At 45.8% G+C, this 22985-nt stretch overlaps 1 protein-coding gene across 1 annotated transcript in view; it reads right to left on the bottom strand.

Moving 5' to 3' along the window:
• The window catches only part of NFATC1 (nuclear factor of activated T cells 1), a 112984-nt gene that overhangs the window by 49133 nt on the left and 40866 nt on the right, over positions 1–22985 (bottom strand). Inside the window, exons 4-6 of the mRNA XM_074146910.1 lie at positions 20195–20397; positions 16934–17106; positions 14418–14558 (exon numbers count right to left, since the gene is read on the bottom strand). Of these exons, the coding sequence (XP_074003011.1) occupies positions 14418–14558; positions 16934–17106; positions 20195–20397 (517 nt within the window). The remainder of the gene's footprint in view (positions 1–14417; positions 14559–16933; positions 17107–20194; positions 20398–22985) is intronic.

Genomic DNA, 22985 nt, shown 5'->3' with positions numbered 1-22985 from the left:
ATCACACATTTTGCAAAGTCTAGGAACTTCTGCTTTGTAAGGGGTTTGTTGGTGGGTTTTTTTAAAATCTACAGACGTCCAGACTAGTAGTTAACATGTGTTCAATTTGCCTTTGTAAATGGATTACCAGAAGTTCAGGTTTTTTTGCTATGTTTAATTTCTTCTTTGCAAGACGAATGATCTGATTCAGGTTTCTGTTTTTTATTTCCTGCCGATACTTCAGTAAAATTCAAAATGACTCCATCTCTAGCTAATCTTTCAATTACTTCACGCAGCACTGCCTTTATGCGCTTTTGAAATTTTTATGATGACAAAGAGAGTTTGTTCAGAAATATTTTAAACGCTGTAATCTAAACTATTAGGAAAATAAAAATCCAGAGCCGTGGCTCGTCTTTGGAAGCTAATAAGAACAATACGGGTTTCGCTCCAAGAAATTCCCTTGAGACTGTCCAGACCATTGCAGCTCAGCGACTAAGGGGAAGGGGAAGAAAGGGAAGAAGCAGGGAACAGACAACTCATTAACAGCTAGTGACATTTCATTTAACAAAAACACAGGGAGGAAAAGTTGTTATGAAGCAGAGACCAAAAAAAAAAAAAAAAAAGAAAAAGAAAAAAGACAATTCCTCATATTACGTCTGGTGAACCAACAGGGAAATCTCAATCTCAACGCCCACGGACTGGGATCAGCTCCAGGAGGGAAACCTTAGACCACTACGTCAACCTCTTACAGTAAACATGTTTTGCAGGTTTATACAGTTCAGCTGAAATTTAACAAAAAAAAAAAAAAAAAAAAAAAAAAAAAAAAAGAGAGAAAGGAATAATGGCTCCAGAAGGGTTTGTGGGAGCCTGACGCATCAAGATGACCTGCCTGCACCGGAGAGGAGGGTTTTGCCCCCCAGCGCCCGTACCCGGGGACCCCGGCGAGCGGGCGGGATGCCGCCTCCCGTCAGCGTGTGCCGGAGGAGCGAGGGCTGCTCGACCACAAAAGTTTCCATTGTACGCCTGCCACATCTGCAGCAGCCCGCCTGGGCCGGGGCCCGAGGCAACTCCCTCCTGGCCCCCCGCCAACCAAAGTACACCAGAGCAATTTATACCTTTCCAAAATGCAAATAATTCAAATTACAGACATAACACGAAGCTGAAGCAGACACATTTCAGGCATTCCCGTTAAAGTTTACTCTCTGGAATTACCGTACCCAAATGGGCAGTTGTTATACGGGGAAGGGGGGGCGGGAGGGGGGAGACGGAGGCAGGAGAGGAAGGAGAGGAGGAGGCAGAGAGGAAAAGGGAGAAGGGAGAAAACAGCTTTTCCAAAGGTCTCATTTCATTCCCTTTCATTTCGCTATTTACTTTTACCGAGTAATAAGAAGTGTCTTCTCCAAACCAAATGCCTGGCTTTGTTTGGGTGTTTTTAAGATTTATAGCGCGATATTTTGAACAGAAAGACATCTCTTTATATAGCTAAACAGTTGTGTCAAGGTATTATACTGGGTCTGTTTTATTTTGTGGTGGGTATTTTTGTTTTTTGTTTTTGTTTTGTTTTTTTTTTACAAAAGGGAAATAAAAACAAAGCATCCGCGCACAGAACCACAGGGGACTCCACGCAGAGTCCCCCAGGGAAGCGTCCCCGCTCCCTCGGTGCCAGCAGCAGTTGTCCCATCAGAGCCAAGGCTTCACCTGGGGACTCGTGCCAAGGGCTGGAAGAAGGACCCTCAAAATCCTTCCTCCTCCTCCAGTGCCAGGGGAGCGAGACACCCCCTGTTCCGCAGGGGCTCTCCGACTGTGCCCGGGCTCGGGGCTGCACTGACAGGTGGCCATCGGCGCTGCTACCAGCTGAAGACACCGGGTTTTGTCAGGAAGCCTGACATTTACACACCGATGGCTGTTATTTATAGCCATCCCGGCTCTGGGTGCACTTCACCACCCGCCGCTTCAGCCTGGCTTGTTTCTATTTTTATTTTTTCCGCCCCCCCCCCCCCCCCCCCCCCCCCGGCACTGTGACACTCGGGAGCACCTGGGATCGCTAATGACGAAAATACCGTGAACCTACCGCGTTACGTGGGGTGGATTTTCAGCTTGGCAAAGCATAAACACCCTGTTTTAACAGGCGGCAGCTGAACAGTGAACGGGCCTTTGTAGCTTGCTCTTATCAGCCGCTCGCTCCAGCCTTAAAGGAAACTGCGCACAAGTCCAGAAGTAAAAATACTCCAATTCATCAGGGAATTCCCTGCAGTATGAGTCACCGAGCGGCTTCCCCACCACACCCAGCTTCAAGATTTCCACATAAAAAGGCACTGTAGAGGCTTGTTTTAACACAGAAGCAGCCCTAAAAAGTAGTTGAGTAAACCTAGCGGCACCAGCTATCTACACACAAAGCCTGGCAGACCACGACGTAGGGATTTTCTTCATGGAAGAGCAACACAAAGAGCTGTGAAGACTTTCCAAAGAAATTTTTCTACCGTCTTCCCCTCCTCGCTGCCCACCAGGAAAGATCCCCAAGGCTTTCCTGGGCTGAGTTTACCTTCGTGCCCCAGGGAACTGCAAGCGCAGCGCCAGGGGTTCGCAAGCTCACAACAGTCACACCACCAGCATGACTTTCTTTACAGACCGATGGATGGCAGAAAGGGGGAAGAATATACAGCACCAGAAAAGCTCCAAGCCTGGAAACTCAGGAGGGTATAACATCTGGCAACCACTTAAACCTCGCTTCTATGAAATGGGCATAATGGGAGCGTTCAGATATATTTAAGTGATTTCACTTTACTACAAGAGGTTAAAACAGTCTATATTCTTTAGTAGTCCTGTGTTCGCTTGAGATATGAGAAGAATAGACATTATCTAGGATTTCACTGCCTGTACACGCTGTACATTTTATACTCTTCAAGCCTGTGGCTCAACAGAGTTTGACTGCACTGGTTGGACTGTAAATCTGTATTTACATTCATATATTGCACGTAAAATGGTGAAAGTAGCTCTACCCTCCCAAAGGAACCCACTATTTGATTAATGTGTTGCGAGATTACCCTAAACAATAACGCCTATATTACATCCCAGATTACTTTAACATGTCCACAACAGGCAGGGCACAGAGGCAATGCAGAATGATTATAAAGCATCGTTTTGAGGGGCTCTGCAAAGATTGTCCACCTTCCTATTTGGCCCTGTTAATCATATTCAAAATCCCTTAGGAGTAAAGGATTTGCAAGTTTTCAATTTTCACCCCAACCCCTTTTCCCTGGGAACTACACTCTCAGCACTGAGGCGACTGATCTGTGAGCAGGTCTGGAAGCAAAGGATGGGATTCCAGCCAGAGAAAAGGATGAAGACTTAGGCAAAGTCTCGTCATTCAGAGTCACCCAGTTCTGTGCAGAGATGCCATCAGCCTGCCATCAGACCCACTGGTGCTGTCTCACCTGCCGGCGGGTACGCATTGGCATGGGCATAATACTGCCAGATTTCGCTCCAGAGGCAGCAGCCTTTCGGATCTGGGGATGCCACAAGGAGCCAGGGCACTTTTCTAGGCTGGTCTTACAGGTGTCTTACCGTGAACAACATTTCTCCAGCAAGCCAAATAATCTGTGGGTGGGGGTCTATGCCCGTGTTTACACACCAGTGTAGGTTTTAAAGACATTTGCAAGGGATAGGCTATAATGATGAACCAATACCAGCAAAGCAGTCTGCCGTGGGACGTACAGGGAAGATGGGGCAGGAAGAGAGGAGGAAACGTTCGTAAACACAGAGGGAGCAGGGAATAAGTACCTGCAATGTAAGCAGCCAGGACCTTTCTTTTGATCCCCTCAACAGCACTTCATCCTCCTTAGATCTGCTGTCTCTTAGGGCTCTCTCTGTGAGGAGGGAGATGCCTCCTGGTCTTCTGTGTGCCCAGAGCCACCTGCAGAGCAGCTCCACCTCCTGTCACTGCTCCTGCTGGTGCCATGGCCTGCCTGCTGCCCAGCACCTCACCCCCACCTGCCTCCACCTTGGTCTCCCCTTTGCTCTTCCACTACTTTTGCTCTGAGACCACACAGCTGGTCTGATTTTCACCTACCTTATCATTCCTTGCCAGGAAGACCCCAGCTGTTCTTCTCTGCCCTCCTCACAGCCTATTGTGCTGCTACGGAGACTTCCCCCGCAGCTTTGCTCCCCCATCCCTGGCATGTCCTCTGGCATGCATCAGCCCATGCGCAGCAGGGTTCGTGCATAACTGACATGTTTGTATTTCCGTACCAAAGCTGCTATATTTGTTTGTGTCTCCTCACAAGCATTTTTGCAGCATACAGATTTTGTCCGTTCCCTCAGCTATACATTTTTGCAGTATTGAGCTGAATATTAGGTAGACTTAGGTGTGCCTGTCATGCGTATGATGCTCTCAAGTTACTTCTTCTCTCTTTTTTATCTTAAATTAAGAATAAAAATGTCATGCAGCAACCAGGTGATAGGAATCCAGTACAAACTGCATCTTACCGTACTTCGGCATCTGTGCCAGACATGCGTTTCCTCTCTGGTTGCTCAGCTGGGCAAGTCAAAAGCTGAGGGACTCACTTTGCCTGAACAGTGAGCCTTTTTAGCTGCTTTTACCACAGTATGTCTAGCAGACTTAATTATTCTGAGTTCAAGTGTTTGCAAATTAACTTTAATTTTAGTCCAAGTAATTAAAAGGAGGCACAGTACTGACAACTGACTGATCAGGGTTCATTTTGAGCCAAAGCCATTGGAATGATCTGCCAGATCCTATTTTCAGCAGAATGGAAGCTGTTTATGCAATTTGTGCTCTCTGGCACCTCCCCCTATTCAACCTACCATTGGTCTGAGGGTTTTACTCAGTAATTCTCAGTAATTCCAGGTCTAAGACACTCAACTTCCAAGTAAAACTGCAGCTTGACATCCCTGCAAAATCTCTCTAGAGCAGGCAAATTGAACCAAGCACACCCAGCACAGCCACCCACCATCAGTCATGACAATACTTCACTCTGTCTTTGGTTACATTTGTGTCATCTCCTTGTCTTCACCATTTTACTTTCCTCTGAGAACGTCTACTAGGCTGAACCTGTGGCTTTGCAGCTGAAACTGAGTAAAATATTCCTGGTCTGTCTTCTTCAGTCTAATCTGCCTCATATTTTCTCAGAGACTACTGGAGTAACAAACTTCACAGCCAGTTCCAAATTTTCCTTCCATGAACAATTCTTTTCCTCTCCTTCTTCTGTGCTTGATGTCAACACCACCACCTGTACTATAGCTACACCCCTACTTCTTTCTCATCTTGAGATGTAAGTTTGAGCCAAGTGCTTTCAATTCTTCTGTCTTGATTATTTTTTTAAGACACTAATTCTTACTGTTTTCTATATGGCCACAGCTTCTCCTCTTCTGGAGACATCTCATTATGGCAATGCCTCATGACTTTTTAGCAGAGTCTAAACCATAAGCTTTTGAATGGGATTTTTATTTTTTCCATCTCATTGTCCCCTTCCTGTCCCTTTTCTTGTTTTTCTTGTCCAAGGTCAGGCTTAATCTTAGAGGTCTCTCCTCCTTTCCTCTGATCATCTGCCTTGACATCAGCTTCCCTGCAACAAGACACACCTTGAAAATGTCTCACCTCTCTATTACTCTCTTAAATGTCATTGTACTTTCTTCCACATTGCTCTTGAAGGTGTAATCTTATTCCCTCAACAGACCTACAAGGAACATGTTCCTCTTCCCTCAAATCTCCCCACTTTTCCTGTGATGCCCACCTGAGACATGAACCAACTCTTAATAATGTCAGGGAAGCAACAAGAGACAAGCAGTTGTGCTTTTCCAAAAGATGCAGATGATCTTCCAAAAAACTAAGTACTTTGGAGGCATCCCTTTGGCAAGGTTTTGGTAGCGGTGGTACTGCATGGGTGGCCTCTGCGAGAAGATGCCAGAAGCTGCCCCTAGGTCAGACAGAGCCAGCACCAGCTTCACGATGGAGCTCCAGCTCAGCCGAAGCTGAGGCCATCAGCAAAGCTGGTGGCGCCTCTCTGACAACGGATTTAAGAAGCAGCTGGGAGAGGAGGAGTGAGAATATGTAAGAAACAACTCTGCAGACACCAAGGTCAGTGAAGAAGGAGGGGGAGGAGGTGCTCCAGGCGCCTGAGCAGAGATTACCTTACAGCCCATAGATGAGATCACAGTGAAGCAGGTTGGCCCTATGCAGCCCATGGAGATAAGCACAGTGGAGCAGATACGCACCTCGCAGCCTGTGCAGAGCCCATGTTCCTGGAACAGGATCTCTGGCAGGAACTACAGCTGTGTGGGACCCACACTGGAGCCATCTGTTTCTGAAGGACTGAACCTCATGGAGAGGACTCACGTTGGATCAGTCCATAAAGGACTGTCTCCCCTGGGAGGGACCCATGCTGGGGCAGGGAAGCCAGGAGTGGCAGAGAGGAGCTGCCGTGGACTGACTGACCGCAGCCCACGTATCAGGAAGAGTGTCACCAGCAGGTCGAAGGAGGTCACCCTCCCCCTCTACTCTGACCTGGTGAGGCCCCATCTGGAGCACTGTGTCCAGTTCTGGACCCACAAGTTCAAGACGGACAGGGAACTGCTGAAGAGGGTACAGCAGAGGACCACAAAGATGATTAGGGGCCTGGAGCATCTCTCTCACGAGGAAAGGCTGAGGGACTTGGGTCTTTTTAGTCTGGAGAAGACTAAAGGGGGATCTGATCAATGCCTATAAATACTCAAATGGTGGGTGTCAAGAGGATGGGGCCAGTCTTTTTTCAGTGGTGCCCAGGGACAGGACAAGAGGAAATGGGCACAAACTTGAACATAAGAAGTTCCATCTAAACATGAGGAGGAACTTCTTTCCTGTGAGGGTGGCAGAGCCCTGGAAGAGGCTGCCCGGAGAGGTGGTGGAGTCTCCTTCTCTGGAGACATTCCAAACCCCCCTGGACACGTTCCTGTGCAACCTGCTGTGGGTGGACCTGCTTTGGCAGGGGGGTTGGAGGAGATGACCTCCAGAGGTCCCTTCCAACCCTGTATCATTCTGTGATTCCCTGACCCCCTGCACCACCCGGGGGAGGAGATAGAAGTTAGGAATGAAGGAGTGAAGTTGAGCTTGGGAAGGGAGGAGGGAGTAAAGATGGTTTTTAGTTTTGCCTTTGTTTCTTGCTAACCCACTCTATTTCTCATTGGCAATAAATTATTTTCCCCAAGCGGCATCTCTTTTGCCTGCAATAGTTAACTGGTGAGCAATCTCCCTGTCTTTGTCTTGACGCATGAGCTTTTTCATCTTCTTTTCCCCCTCCTGTCCTGTTGAGGAAGGGGAGTGAGAGAGCAGCTTGGTGGGTGCCTGGCAGCCAGCCCAGGTCAACCCACCACACTCCGTTCCTCTACTGCCTCTGGGCACTGATTGCTTCACTGGACTCTCAGCTTTCTGGTAAGAGCTGTGAATTCCTGTGCGTTTGGACAGAGGATCCTACTGGAACAGTAACAGTAAAAACTAGCCGAAATCTTGTGCTAGTTATAAAAGTTCAGAGACAAAGCTTTGATTTCACAGATACAACTGCTTGAAGCCACTTAGTCTGGCAAAGACATGAAAGAATAAACTTCAAGCATTCAGTCACAGTTTCTGTAATAATTAAAAATTTACAGGATTACTCAGACAAGTTACTTTTAACTAGAGACCATATGGTTATTCCTTACTCTCTGTTGTCCACGCTAAGTGTGATTGATTGATCTCATTTTTCACTGTGAGAGCGACACCCCTGGATGAGGCTTCATGCTGCTGATACCATCTCTTGCGTATGGCTCCTGTCCCGCTCTGTCTTCGCCATTCCCTAGACTAAACAGCCAGGAAAAACTGAAATGTGCTGACATTTCCTGCAAGCTACATCACTGCTCCTGCATGTGCGTGAAAGGGTTCCACCATCAAATGACTCCACCATTTGATGACACTATTTGCCCAAGGATATCTATTTCTGGGCAGTGGCCAGAAACCCCTTCAGCTATCAATACATCTCTAGGAAATAGGTTCAAGTGACCTTCACGTGAACTCCGTGCTCCCAACGTGTATGCCTTTGAAGTTTCCAGTTTATCGAGTTTCCAGAATTTTTAACTTCACTGCGCATGAGTCAGCGTGCAACCACTCACTGCCAACTGAAACCTGTGTCCTGAACTTGGATAAATAGACAAAGACAAAATTATGTAGTATCTGTCCGTCTGATTAGAGGGGGAAAGGGAGTTTTGCCACTTGCTTATTTATTATGTGAGCTACAGTATGATTAGCAGTGTGAAACATGACCCCTTTTTGGACAGTTGCCCCCCAAACTGTGACTGCTACTGCCAGTGGAAAGAGCAATGGAAAGATCTCTGAGAATGTAAGATCTTTTACCAAATGGAGCTCTGCCAAGACTCAGGTCACCCGTCTCCACATCCCATCCCATCACGTCAAAACAGACTCCAAACCCTGATCTCCTAAGTGTAGCTGAGTCAAACCAAAAAGCCCACATGCTTCCCCAACGCATCCATTCCATCCACATGCCGCTCAAATGTTTTGTCAACATATCGTTTTCCAGAACTTCTTGTAAGTTCTCTTGAAACTAAAATACTCCATTGGAGTTACCTGTCATAAGGTAATTTTTGCTCACACAACATAGGGGAAACAGAATTTAATTTCTCAGACTGACATTTGTACCTTAAAACAGCAACTGACTGATTCTAATCTTTGCCAGACAGTGAAATTTGAGAGGAACAAAAAAACCTGTGAAATGCTTCATCCAACTTCCTTCTTTTCCATATCACGTTTATTTTGTGCAAACATTTGGCTGACGAAGCCTGACCACACATCTAACGGGAGGCAAACTCTAAGTTTTCCCATCTGAAATACTTACAGAATTGAGCGATTTCCTTTGGCATATACACCCAAAAATCTGGTGATTTCACCCAGCTATCTTTCATCTGCTCTAGTATAACTATTACCATGCCATGTCAACGCCTTCATGTTTTAAGAGCAAAACCTGTTCCAGCAGGGAAGAGGAACAGTTTTGACAGAAAAATCCATTTAAAAAAATAAAAACAACATCAGAATGAAGAGTCTGAAGCCATAACTAAATCTGAAAAACTCTTCACCCGTTTGAAAATATTCAAAAAGAGAGAAATCCCTGGAGGAAATGTCGCATAGGTGCTGTCTGCTTCTCTGTCTTTCAGGAACTTGAGTTTCAAAGGCTTTGGGCACAATAGCTGAGGATATTATGCAGTTATCTTACAGTGTGTAGGTGGTAGGATCACTGTTGATTTGAAGGCCTAGTAATTAACGTGTTCAAAACCATTGAAGTCTGTAAGCCTGGAGTTACTCAGAGATACAGCGTTACAAATTGTGAACTCTATTAATGTCCATCAAAGACAGTGACGCATCTTCAGGGAGGGGCATTCGTCAGAAGGAAGCTCAAATGCAGGCCTTTGGCCAGAACAACACGGCCCTCACCATTAACAGCCCAGAATCAGAATTTCAAAGTCAGTGTTATTTGAGAAACTAATCCTGTAGTGAAGTTGGGTGTTACATTTCTGCCTTTTCCCTCTTTAAAACTCTTGCCTTGAGCTCTGGTCACCAAGCACAAAAGCAAAGAAATGGGTTTGGAGCTTTAACTTCACCAGTGGAAACTCAACTGAATGACAGTTAATAATGATGCCCCAAATATCCATTTCTTCCCATAGATCACAACTTGCTAATAATGAAGATTTCAGTCAGTTGAACCTGATCTCTTAGGTATGTCTAGACTTGGCCAAATCTGTGAAGTCCAGAAATACTTGAGCTAATTCCAGTGCCAAAACCATTCCAGCTACAGGAGCAAGGAGCAATTTTTGAGCAAGGAGCAATTTTCAGGGTAGATTAACTCTTTCAAATCTTAGTGCAAGACTCTTTCTAAATCCCAAAATATCTTGGGCAACTCTACAAGAATCCCAGCGCGTGCCAGGAAGACGTACCCACAGCTTTCCTCTGCTTTGGTGCCTGGGATATCAGCTTCGTGTCTCATCAATGAGCTCTCACTTGTCAGTTACAGGAAACATTTTGTGAACCGAGTGAAGAGAAAGTAGGATTTTTCCACCACACTCAGTTTTATAGATCACTAATCATAATCTGACCTACTAGAAGCCAGCAGTCTGGTGATTTTTGTTAGGCTTTTATGCTGCTCTGTGTTCAGTAACTCGCATTACCTTCCAAAAACTAGCTTTGAAAACAAATACACAGTGTTTGCAGACATTGTTACCAAACTTTGTTGTAGCTGACAGAAATATAGTCCTTAAAACACATTCTCCAAACACCTCTGCATTTTCTGAACTTCCCTCAAGATTTTTGTTGCTTGGCACATTTGTAAACTAGAGATTAAATAAAAAGTTTTTAAAAGGTAAGTAAATAAATCAGTGTCTTTTATTATAATTCCAGAGCACAATCCGTGGCTCTTGCAGATGCGTGTGTTAGACAGGAAACATTTTGTCCATCTTAGCCAAACACCTCCTCCCACAGCTAACAAACATCAATTTCATTTCGCCCACTCTTGTAACTAAAGCACACACCTTGCCTCCACGGCGAATACCATCAAGGGCCTGGCCAGTAAAAAGTTGCAGGCTTTTTTATATTTTAGAAAGTACTAATTCTGATGAAAAACAGATTCTTATTGGGCATCCTAAACCCGGCACCCAACAACCAGGACACCCAGACTTACAAGACCCTTCTGAAACTCGAGAAAAGCATGACTACAAAGAGAGACAGAAAGTGAAAGAAGATAAGATAAACGAGTATTAGTGTAATTTCCAAGAGACAAAATCATCATGGGACTCCCCAGACTAAGGAAATTCTGAATTTAAAAGAGTGAACCTCTCAAGGCACATTCAGCATTCACATTTTTACTACCGCTTGGCTTCTTGGACGGTCGTTTTATACCATCGTTCATCGCTGGAAAATATGGTTTGATGTGCAAGCAATAAAACATTGACCAAAATCCCATAAAATAAGGACTCGTTTCAACACATCAGAACTTTTTTACGGTACTGTAAAAGGCTTGAGCAAATTTTAGTCCACTTCTGAAAAGACTCATTATTCATCCAAAGGAGTGCCTTCTGCCTAAACGCTGGACCACACTGTGAGGGGTTCTCCTTCCAGAGGAGTTCCTCACAGCGCTCCTCCCTCCGTCCCTTCAGCGCGCCTTCATCCCTCCCTGCCTCGCGCCTCCCCTCCGAGACGCAGAGCCACAGGGCTGCAAAGTATATTTTGCTCTGTCTCATATGCTTCTTGGCTAAAAAAGCAGCCAGTAAGGGGTTAAGCTGAAAGCACTACAGCCACTGCCTCCCCAGCTGAAGTATTGATTTGATCATTCTTCAGGGATTCCCTCTTGTATGAGTCACGGCTCAGACAGACTCCCCACGCATGGAGGCCAGGATAATGCCATTCCTCCAGAGACTACAACAGCTGAGGGCTAGCCCTGAAGACGGAGAGCTTGGGACTCACGCTTGGAAAAACATTCAGCGGACCACAATGCACTATGCAGACTTAAAGAAATTATTCAGATGGGGGGGGGAGGGGGAAGGGCAAACAAAAAGTGTTCTCAAACTCTTTGCGTTAACCAATTAAGTATGCAGACTAGCATGAATTAGACGAGCTCCCAGAGACTGCCTTCCGGCTTGGGGACTCTGCCCGAGTGAGGACTGAAGACATGAGCTCATGTAGTATAATATTTAAATTTTATACAAAAGATACGTTCTCTTTATGAGTGCAATGATTCCTGTGATCTATTACTTTGTAATAGCTGCATTTGGCTGCTACCCACCAGGAACGTGATTAACATTTTGAATTCAAAAACAAAAGTGCTAACAGCAGCAAAACTAATGAATGTCTCCAGCTAATCACAAAAGTTCATAACCAGCTTTCTAAGAGAAAGAGAAACTATGCTGGTGTTCCCTCTCTTGACCTACTTTCATAGATGTGCAAGAGCTGAAAGAGAAAGAAACACCGCGTGCTGGTTTTCAAAAGTGAAGGCTGGTAATGCTTGTGCATTCGACATGAAATACGGGGACTCTGCCCAAAAATTGAGCCAGAGCACTTTGCCACCAAGACAGCCATGCACCGCGCTTACTGGTTTCCAATGCATCGAGCTGGTAGGCAACACAGCAAACAACTCATCGCAGAAGCTCTAGGAATTGCTCAGCCGAGATCAGCCGGCAACTTGGCTTTTTGTGTGTCGTTCCTAGTGACACGACGGCATCTTCCAGAGATGCTGAACGATCTCGACTTCAAAAGCTCGGCCCCTGCAGCGTACCTCCACCAGGCAGCACTGCCCTGCAACCGCAACAAATCTACCGTGAGACTACTAAAGCCAGGCAGGACAGTTTCAGATCAGATCTTTCAATCCTGACTTAATGACCTTGATCACACTTCAATGATAGCAGCTCACTGCCTGACTCCTGCGGCGTTTCCCCCCACTCCATGCCAGGGGGAAGAGCACAGGGAGATCTCCAGTGGTGCTTTCATGTAGAAGAGACGCTCCTGCACTGGTCCATCTGCAAAACCCAAGGAGTTCACCCCAGGAGTTTTTCAGTGTGACAAGCAAGGCCTTTTGATCACTTTCTCCCTCATCAGCATAGCCAGTGTGCAGCAGTACGCTCCTTCATCTCTCACAATATTTAAAAAATGTCGCTTCTATAAACTATTTTCTATCTATATGCTGTCTTTGTGCAGCCTCAGATTTCTTTTGCCCAAGGGGGATAACTCTCTTGTTAAGAAGCACAAGGCTGGTCCCGTTTTGTATTTTTGTCATTTAAGGGGCTATACAGTCAACATCCTGCTTTTGCTGCATTTAATGCTAAGGGAGACAGTAGTACCTGCTGGTGGGCGAGTAGCATCACCAGCATAATCCTTTGGGATGTGACACTTCAAAATTTTTCCAGCTCAATAAAGGAAGAGGAGAGAAAATAAGTATGAAGGAGAGCACCTTTTAACGTGGCTTCCTTCCTGTAATGAGACAGATCAAGGACTTTGCTCCTGACATGTCACACTAACCCACTTCTGTGCAGCAAAGGAAGTTCAAATGTGAAGTAGACAGACACGTTCTTCCCTCCCCTCACGCTACACAAAGTTCTGGAGTTTTTTAAATTGCAATACCACCTTTTTTTTAAACTTTCTTAAGGAACAAGAAGGGTGTTCTGCTCACCTCATGGACACAGCCCGATCAGTGCTGACTGGCTCTCAGTGAGGAGCCGGGGCATTACCTCCACCCCACGTGCACTTTTGGTGACTTAAACCACGCCAACCCACGACTCCACCAGGAAACTTCAGGGAAGTCTTCTGCTCTCCCCCTGAGCCCACTGAGTTCGTGCCTACTCAGATGTCTTCACATCCAGAGTTACCCCTGCTTGCTCTGCCATCCCTTCCATCGGCCCAGCTTTCCACACCACTGGCAGTGGCCGTGGGCAGGGGAATGGTGCGGGAACCTTGTGGACATGGAGGGTTAAACGGGTGCAGCATCACAGCCATCACTGGCAGCCTGAGGAGCGCCCAAGACTGTTTAAAGTTCGAGGGGGGGGGAGGTTCAGCCGGCAGCTGAGGAATCTGTAGCTTGTGCCAGCACCACGGAAACCCTTTCCAAAACAAGACTCAAATCTACCCTTAATGATCTTGTTTCAGAGCTTGACTTTGACTCACAGCTCCGCTCCCACTGTCTTTTCCTGCGGGGGCATTCATGCATTTTACACATTGTCACCCTGTGACCCACCGCTTCTGCAGACAGCCCACCCCTCCTGCAGACACCTCCTGCTCCAGCCCCAGCTCCCACCCCATGCCGCTTGCCCTGCTTCAGCCTGGCCGGGGACCCTTCACTGGAAGGACCAGTCCCACCACCCACGGGACCAACACCATGCAAGGGGGGAGCCAGCGGCAGTCCTTCCCCAGTCCTCAAGGTAAACCAGAAATATCTCCTTCAAATGAATGCATGTGGGGTGCAAGTCCTCCTCAGCCAGCGCACTGTAAATGCCACCAGCCTCAACTGCCACACAAGGAGACACGTGCACGTGCACATCACCAGCAACACCAATCCCTCTTCCACAAATTACAGAAAGGTTTAACAAGATGCACCACCTTGCAGTTTTTACGGGGACATGCCACTTGAGGTTTCAAACACCTTTCACAGGTCTTGCCTGGTACAGCCATGGTTTGCTACAAAAACAAATGCCCAGCTTCAACTTTCAATGTCGCTATTGTCTACCTGTAACTACACCTGCCGTAGTGTGAAACCTCAGCATTAGGCACGGCTCAGATCACTTTCCCAGCTTTGCTCAGTGACATGGAAAACATATTACACGCAGAAGAAAATGTCATTACCGTATTTATGCTTTCATCGTTTGGCAGAGATTTTAAAACAGGGGAAAAAAGGCAGACCAGAGTCTAGATTGAAAAGACATACCTGGCGCTTTCTCCACAAAGATGACTTTGGAGTCTTGCAGAAAGTTATGGCCAGTCAATATCATTTTTTTCCCTCCAATAACAGGAAAGCTGTCAGTACTTTGCTTCTCCACCAGAGGCAGTTCTTGGGCAGATCGTTGGGCTGGAGAGTTATAAAGAAGATTAAAAAAAAGAAAAAAGCAACCACAAGCACACACAAAAATAAGTAAATACTGCATTAGTAAGTAACTTAATGCTTGCCCTTATAAGCTAAGCTGAGTCTGATATAGAAACAAAAAAAAGGTCGGGAGGTTTGCAGGAAACATGGCTGGTTTTCAAGTGTCTTGATCATAAACAATAGGGTTATCAAACACTGGAGTACAGATCCAAAAGGCTCACAAAGAAGTAGCTGTTTTAAAACTCATCTTGATCTGTGCTATATCTAAAAGTATATACTTTTATTGAAATTTGTTTGTTTAAAATAATTTTCTCTTATGTTATCTATAACATCTATGACGTGTGTTTAACAAGGCACACATGATGAGACGACCATCCATGTCCAAAATGTGTTTCAGATACCGAAGGCTGTATTGTCAATTCTGCAAGCTGTCTTGCAGCAGCCGCCACGGGCCTCGCGATCCAGCACAAGTTCACAGTTTAGAGAGCGTAATTTCCACCAGCACCTGAGTGCCAAAGCACACGTGGATCCATGCAAACAGAATCCCGTATTCTTGTGGCACATATTTTATCCCTCCCAACTGGGACAGGGAGCAAGTGTGGCTGTGCTTCAAGGGATGACGTGACATTTTATCCAGATGACATGGTTCCTCCTGGTGTCACATGCAGTAAGAGATGCATGAAGTTTTTGGCACCAGCTTATTCCACGTTCTGCACTGGAAATAACACTGGCACTTATTTTTTCTCCTGTTTTCCGCTCCTTTCAGGAGGCACGTACCACACTTTTACTCATTACACAACCCTCAAAACTGCAGTTCCCTGATACAAATCCAACCGGCTTCGTATTTAAGTGGTTTCCTCAGCTTGGCACCTTTGCACAGACCAGTCAGGATATATTTAAATTGTGCCTTATCCTGCTACACAGCAATTGAAAAGCTCTCATCAGTTTCAACAGGACCAGGTTAAACCATGACTCCTCACGATTTTTGCTTTGCCTGTTAGCCTAGAACTTGCCCTTGAATAAGAAACAAAGGGGAAATTGTTCATCTCATACATATCCTGGACAGAAGACAGGGCTTTATGCCAGTCTCCTTGCTATAGGTAAGGAGTCTCTGCTATTCTTCATAAATAACATGGGCTTATCTTACTGTAACTCCCTTCCCACTGCCATTGCTCATTTTTTTATTTAAATGAATGACTGTGAAGGAGAGAAGCTACCACCGTTGGTCTAACAGCACTACCCTTTCCTACAGCTTCTGCCTCTCTTGCCGCTTGCCTGAAAGTCTGTAACCAATGCCACTGCTTTTGCAAGAGGAATGCAGGGATGCTCTTTCCTGCAGCCTCTCTATTAACAATCCTTGAAAAAGCACCATGCCCCAAAGAGAACAAAATGCTGTCCATGCTGATCCACGACCTGCCAGACACATTGTGAGGGACTCCAGCCTGGCAACGATGCAGGAACGAGCACCGACACGACCCTCCGGCATGCATGGGGCCAAGGATGGTCAAGCCTTCCTCCCCATCCCCTCTGCTCCCCACTCCCAGAGTACACCCCCCACATACCCGCCAGATGTTAAGTTACTCCCTTACTCTCTCAGCATCAGAAAGATCCACTTTGTGGAATCCAACAAATCCTTAAAAAAAGTGGATTCCACAAATTCAGCCAACCAAATCAGCAAGGGGAGTTAAGACTGAAGTTCAATTTCCACCACTTCTCCTGAAGTGTTAAAGCTACACGAAGCAAATAGGTTTTGTTTTGTATGTGGCAGGCTGACGAGGCTTACAGAGCAAGAACGATATAGGTGTCTTTGGAGGGTGCCCCAGTGTATCTGATAAAAAGCAGTCTGTTCAAAGAGACCCCAGTGCGGAAACCTGGTTACGGGAGGTTTTCTGAAGCTGCAGGCAGCTTCTGCCAGTGTGTCAGCTCTAGTACACTGCTACCTCCGCATCAAAGGGGTTGGGGTTTTGTTTGCTGGTTTTTGCTTTATGAAGGGGAGACAGAGAGTGAATAGGACATGATCGCTGTCTTCCACAACTCCTAGAGCAGTTACCTGTATGACAGGGAGTCACAAAAAACAAAAAAAGGCTTGTCACTCCCAGGTCTACCATTAGTTTAATAAGTGCACTCTATCTTTGTTTTAAGTGCCTTCTTTCCTATAGAAATCAATGCACAAAGGTACGTATTTTTTCCCAAGACACGGGTATTTTGTCTGCAGTATAAACCACATGCTTTTGGAAAGCAGATTAAGGTTCACCAACCAGACAGGCAAAGCAAAACCAATGTATAAGCGCATCGGTGGACAAAGACTGTGGGGGGGTGACACAATACCCAGCAAGAGAAGGATGTTTGTTGCTACTCACAGCACTCGATGGGGTTGGAGGCTACTTGCAAGGAGAGAGTCCTGCCGTTGGCCTGCGGGATATGAACCCTGAAGACCAGCCGCACACGTGTGTTCTTCCGACCGATGTCTGTCTCTCCCTTGCGCAGCTCGATGTCAGAGTTTCGGAGCTTTAATATCCCAGCACAGTCGATGCTGTCCAAAAGGACACACAGAGCAATTCAATTCATTTCAAGCTGACTTCAGGAAGACACGAGTGTGCAACGTCTTCCCTCTCTCCTGCACATCCTTCTTAAAAAGCTGTCAGACACAACCCAACGACCACGGCAGACTTTGTTAAGCGCAGTACTTGCATCCACAAGTAGCTAAGTTGGGACTATCTGTCGTAACAGGCAGTAGCTGCTGTTGTGCACACAAATTTAGGATGTTACTTCAGTTCCCAGAGGAAGAAAATCTAACAGACCCTTCCTCTCCAACACATCCTGTAAGGATGGCGCTTGCAGACTGACCAAAGCCCAAAGAAACAGGGAGACTAGAAACGTCAATGGGATGAGATGGTAGTGCAACAAGCGTTACTAACCCAGAATGCAAGGTCACTTAGAATTTCACTTGTTACAGCCAATTTGGAGAAAAATCTGATATTCTTTTTATTCTAGGGTAAAGTCCTAAAAACACTTATTAATGAGCATAGCTCTCCCCGAGGTCAGTTCTACTGTCGATGTGTTTATATTTGAATGACTTGGAAATACTCCCAAGCTGAGTGTTGAGCTGAAGCTCTGCATGGAAAAACCTAAACTCAGAATCCTCCCTCTACATTAGGGGAAAACACGCTTTTCATCAGATAGAGCTATTGCTATTTCCGATCGATCTCTCCTTTTTTTTTAACTTTGGTTTTCTCCTGGATGAATTTACATGTCAGGATTTTTGTGAAAGCAAATTCAGTAGAAGAAGTTCCCAGAACAAGAGATAGATAAACACATGCAGTCAAAAACTTGCTGCAAAAATACCTCTGCTTTGGCCACAACTATAAAGCCTACACGGCAATTTCTTCTGGGTATTGGTCTCTGGTACGCATTTTGTTACACTGAATATGCATAGTTTAATTTTGTTTTGCATTCAAAGAGTTTAATTCCCCCTCCAGATCTTTGAAGCCCTGTTCTGAAACAAACTGCAAACAAGAACTATGGCAAGCACGGTTTTGATCTACTTTTTTCTAAAGTATGGGTTTCAGAATAACAAAGAGGCTCTCGCTGATACGATCAAAGAAACTAATGAAAGTATTAAAGCTTCTCAACAATGCATATTAGCAGGTGAAGCTGTAAGAATTATGAAATATTTGCACCCATATCAAAATTCTAGGCAAAGATATGGAAGAAACAGTGCGCTTCTCAATATTGTCTCTCCTATAGCAACACTTGTAAAATAAATAAAAAGCTCTTAATGACAATTAGTTCAGAGCCAATAAAGTTCAGAGGAAAAAAAAGCATTTAAATTCAGGCTTATAAAGTCATGGACATTAAAATCTGAAGTCAACAGCAGTAGCTAAATGTGCACAAGTTTAAAGGTGCAGATGAGCTTCGGTGTTTCACTGAAGCAAGGCCTGAATACACAAAGTATGTGTGAGAGAAGTCCTTTTGGCTCCAAATTTCGATTCATTGTTAGTGCTACATAAGGTTTCAGGCTACTGACAAGGCTTGTATATGCCAAAGCATTGTTTGTGGTTCTTGAGAGCACTCTACTACGATCTGGCATGCACGTCACAAAAATATCCAGCTTGGCTCCCAAACTGTGTAGCTACCTTTATTCCAGGGAGAAAGATGAGTGAAACAGTAATAATGTTCCTAGAGGGCCAAAAATGTTATTCAAACTGAATAAATAAAGGGTCAAATAAACCTTGCGTGTGTACAAATTGGTGAGATTTCAAGAACCTCAATGGCATCGTGCCAGCTTACAGTGACAGTAAATGGTGCCAGTAATTTTACAGGCTCGTCATGACTTTTAATACAAAGCGTTGACAGAGGTCCTTGGGTCCTGGGTGATCACCCTAAGCCCAGCTGGCGATGCAGTTAAAACACATTCTAGCTCTTCTATTTACATGAGCTACTCCGAGGCATGTTGTACATGACACTGCAAACCAGCTTCTAATAACGAGTACCTGTGGAAGGACTTCAGGTGTCTGATACCATTCTTCACTTCATTAAGGCGTGGAAAACTGTATGAATAACAAGGAGTGATTTTTGTAAGCTCCCTGGGATTTTGCTGTGGTATGTGGTTTGGTGGGGCCAGGATTTCTTGCTTTCTGTTTATCTACCTACTTATTTTTCTGTCTCTGTATACACACACACAAAGGTGCATGCATCTATATATAAAGATGAATACATTCACGTTTATATACACACCAAGAGATGACCATGCACGCAAACACACACAAATTCCTCCCAAGGCAGACACCTCGGATAAGGGTTAGCATCATTTGAATGAGGGGGCCAGAGAGGATGCGATGAAATAATGCGGAGCATCTCATGTCTGTCATGTACACCGAGGGATATTTGACCCTTTATATATAATCCTATAATGAAATTTACCTGTGTGTAATAGACCTATGGGGCACTTAATTATCACTCAGACTCCTACTAATTCAGAGATCCTTAGACATCCATGCCCACTTTTCTGCATAGGTCTAAACTTACCCCGCTTTGATAACTCTAATTTGTAAGTTGTATTGCTTTTACTCCTCTTCGTAGTGCTAGAAGCTTTGCTTCTAAACAAATGCCATGAAAAATGCTGATTTTTATTACGTAAGAAATAAGAGTGGTTTCATTCGTCTCAAAAATATACTAGGGTACTTGGAAGTGCTCTCTAAGAGTTTCCTTTGACATCCAAAGATAAATTTTAATAGGTCCTGTTCCTTGCGCTAGTGCGTATAGGAGCAAGAGGTGTCATATTTAGAAACTAAATGCAGGAGCTGAGGTAGGAGATATTTACAGCTTGGTAACCGAGATACTTATTTTAAATGGCAAATAAGCACATTGGCTGAAACTCTAGAATGAAAGCAATCAGTTGTCATAAATATTTGTGAAGTTCATTTTGTTGTTAAGCTGATTAGGGGCAATTTGTCATGGCAAAGTTGTGAAAACTACTATTAAAGAGAGAATTTAAAAAAAAAAAAAAAGATAGGAAAAGGAAAATTGTGTACCAAAAAAAAAATCAACAAGAGAGAAGAAATCAAGTGGGGTGACCACGAGGAAACTTCTAGGAGTGAGACAGGGTGCCTGGGTCTTACATTGCTCTCATGTTGTTCTCTGGAAGAAGTGGAATTTCCAGGACTTTGGTGTTCGAAAGTATTGTTTCGTGGCTGGTGGTGGAAACGGTCTTCCCGGTGATTCGATGGACCTGGTAGAAAGCATGGGGTCGCAGCAGGCGGTCGTCTGCAGTCCCAATGAACAGCTGTAGCGTGAGCGGCTCGCTTTCTAAGTAACCATGTAGCTGGCAAGAGAACAGAAAACGCCCACTGAGCACCATGCACATAAACTGCTCGGAATCAATTAAATTTTTATAAGCAGGAGAGCCTAATTGAAGGAGAGAACTTTGTGACAGGTGCTATGTGTTAAGTTCCCCCCCTTCCATTTTTCCTGTAACGTAATATTGGTACAATAAAAAGGTGCACTCAGAAAATGCCTCATTATCCTAAAGGACCTGAGGCACTTTAGATGGGGTGAGCTGTTGAGCACTCTCGCTACGTCCACAGAAAACTCTGCATAAATTCTGCTGTGGCGTTCAGCAAAAAACCACAATGAAGTCAATGTTCCCTCCCAGTACTGAGGCTGGCAAAACCGACGGAGTTTCCAAGTGGAAAGGACAGAGCTCATCCCTCCCCGAGCTTCCTGGGTCATCCCTCGTGCAGCAGCAGGCTGCTGCTTGGGACACGTCCCCTCATTAACTGATTTTTATGCTGGTAAATACCTCCTGGGACAGCGTGGAGACAGATCACATATACATGACTAGCAGCTCACCATGTGTGTCAAATTCTTGTTATAATCGCACAAAAATCTCATTGAAGCTACTGGGCCTGACTTGAACCTCATCCACGTTACAGTGACCGCTCTGATGACACCAAGAGTTATTTCTGCCACAGGCTGGGGACGGAGCAGGAGCAGAGTCTGACCTCATCCCCACCATCTCCTGAAGAAGCTACTCTAGGTTCATGCTGGAGCAAAGGAGACCACGGGTGGAGCTGCCTGGGGACAGCTCCAATCTCCACTTAGCACTTTTTGGACTGGAGAAGACTGAGAGGGGATCTCATCAATGCTTATAAATATCTAAAGGGTAGGTGCCAAGATAATGGGGCCAAACTCTTTTCCGTGGAGCCCGGCAACTGGACAAGGAGCAACGGGCACAACCTGGAACACAGGAAATCCCATCCCAACATGAGGAAAAACTTCCTTAGTTTGAGGGTGACAGAGCACACGAACAGGCTGCCCAGAGAGGCTGTGGAACCTCTTTCTCTGGAGACATTCAAAACCTGCCTGGACATGTTCCTGTTCAACCTGCTCTGGGTGAACCTGCATGGGGGTTGGACTAGATGATCTCCGGAGGTCCCTTCCAACCCCTACCATTCTGTGATTCCGCATGACTGTCGCTGGGACATGAGTTTCATAACATATCTTGCAGTAGTTTGCTGCAAAGTCCCATCCCAAGGGAAGGGAGGATGCAGCAACTATAGCAGAGAGGAGCATGGGCAAGGTGGGCTGTCCCAGGAGATGTGCCATCACAGAGCAAACCCGCTGGCTTTGTTGTGGGTTTAGTTTCCTCTGCGAATGGTTCAGGTGGGTTTGGGCACCAGTTATCCACCATCACTAACTCTGACCAGAGTTAGACCACTGACCACAATTTGGTGAGGCGCAACACCTTTACTTTATGGTTCATGCAAGTCCAAAGCTAAATAAAGCACCACAGAGACCAATGCATGAGCAAGGAAGGACGTTGTGCCCGGACACGCCATCTATCACTAATCGGGCGTCCTGCAGATTTTTCACCCCACACTTTGGTCAGAACAGCCACGAGGAAAACAGAAGTGCTTTAATTTGGTGTAGCAATTTCTACGTCCTTAGCTAAAGCACATGGATGCAGGGAGGACCCAGGGAGAGGAGGAGGCGGCTCATTTCCAGCCCTCCAATAATTTATCAGCTCCGCATTGCTGACACACCACACGAAGGCAGCTTGGAGCCAGGGGGCTGTGATGTGATATGATATGGGGAGTTTCCATATCAGCATTGTCAAACTGAAAACACATTAGCAGCGGTTTGAAAATCTGCGGCACCGGCAAAACGACAGCCAGAGAAAAGCAGAGCCGAGCCCGCGCATTGCCTTCCACAGGGTGCTGTGGGCTGCACGTCTCGGTTCGGCCCCACGTGGAACCCCTGCCTCCAGATGACACCAACATCTGGCTGCAAAAAGAGGGCTTTAAGCCCCATGGCAGAGAGATGCAGCCCGAGCTGCTGGCGGGTGATCACAGACATGCTCCTGCCACAGCCGGTGGCCACAAGGAAGCCACTGTCCTACTCATCACTGCTGCGTCCCCACCGCCTCGCAGCCCTGGCTGTTCACTGCTGCCACCAGCGGAGTGACCTGGATCCGTCCCAGGCTGATCTCACCCCGCCTCAGCATCTCCAGAGCCTCAGTGGCAAAGCTGAGGTGACGGAGGAGATGGAGGGTATCGCGGGGTATTTTTGATCACGAGCAGCACAGGGGTTTGCAAGGCGGGGGGAAAGTAAGAGAGTGTGACATGCCAGCTGATTAAATTTCTACTCATTACCAGCGGTCAGTTCTCCAGCTCGTCATGGATGGTGCTTTTTATGGAGAGTGTAAAATTAAAACAAACACATATTGAATTACAAGGCCGCTAAAGGGTAAAAATAGACTAGCAAGTAACTCAAACCTCGATTCAGCAAAACCAAAATCGCTCACCGAGGTACCCATATGTTTTGCTGAATTCAGGCAAAGGGGTCAAAAAATGTTGGTCTTGTGCTGGGTTCTGCTGTTTCAGGCTTTATCTTTAAATCTGAACTCGGCCA

Source organism: Numenius arquata, chromosome 4 (assembly GCF_964106895.1).
Source record: "Numenius arquata chromosome 4, bNumArq3.hap1.1, whole genome shotgun sequence".
Classification (NCBI taxonomy): Eukaryota; Metazoa; Chordata; class Aves; order Charadriiformes; family Scolopacidae; genus Numenius; species Numenius arquata.
The sequence above is the reverse complement of the archived record's forward strand: the minus strand, read 5'-3'. Positions and strand labels throughout refer to the sequence as shown.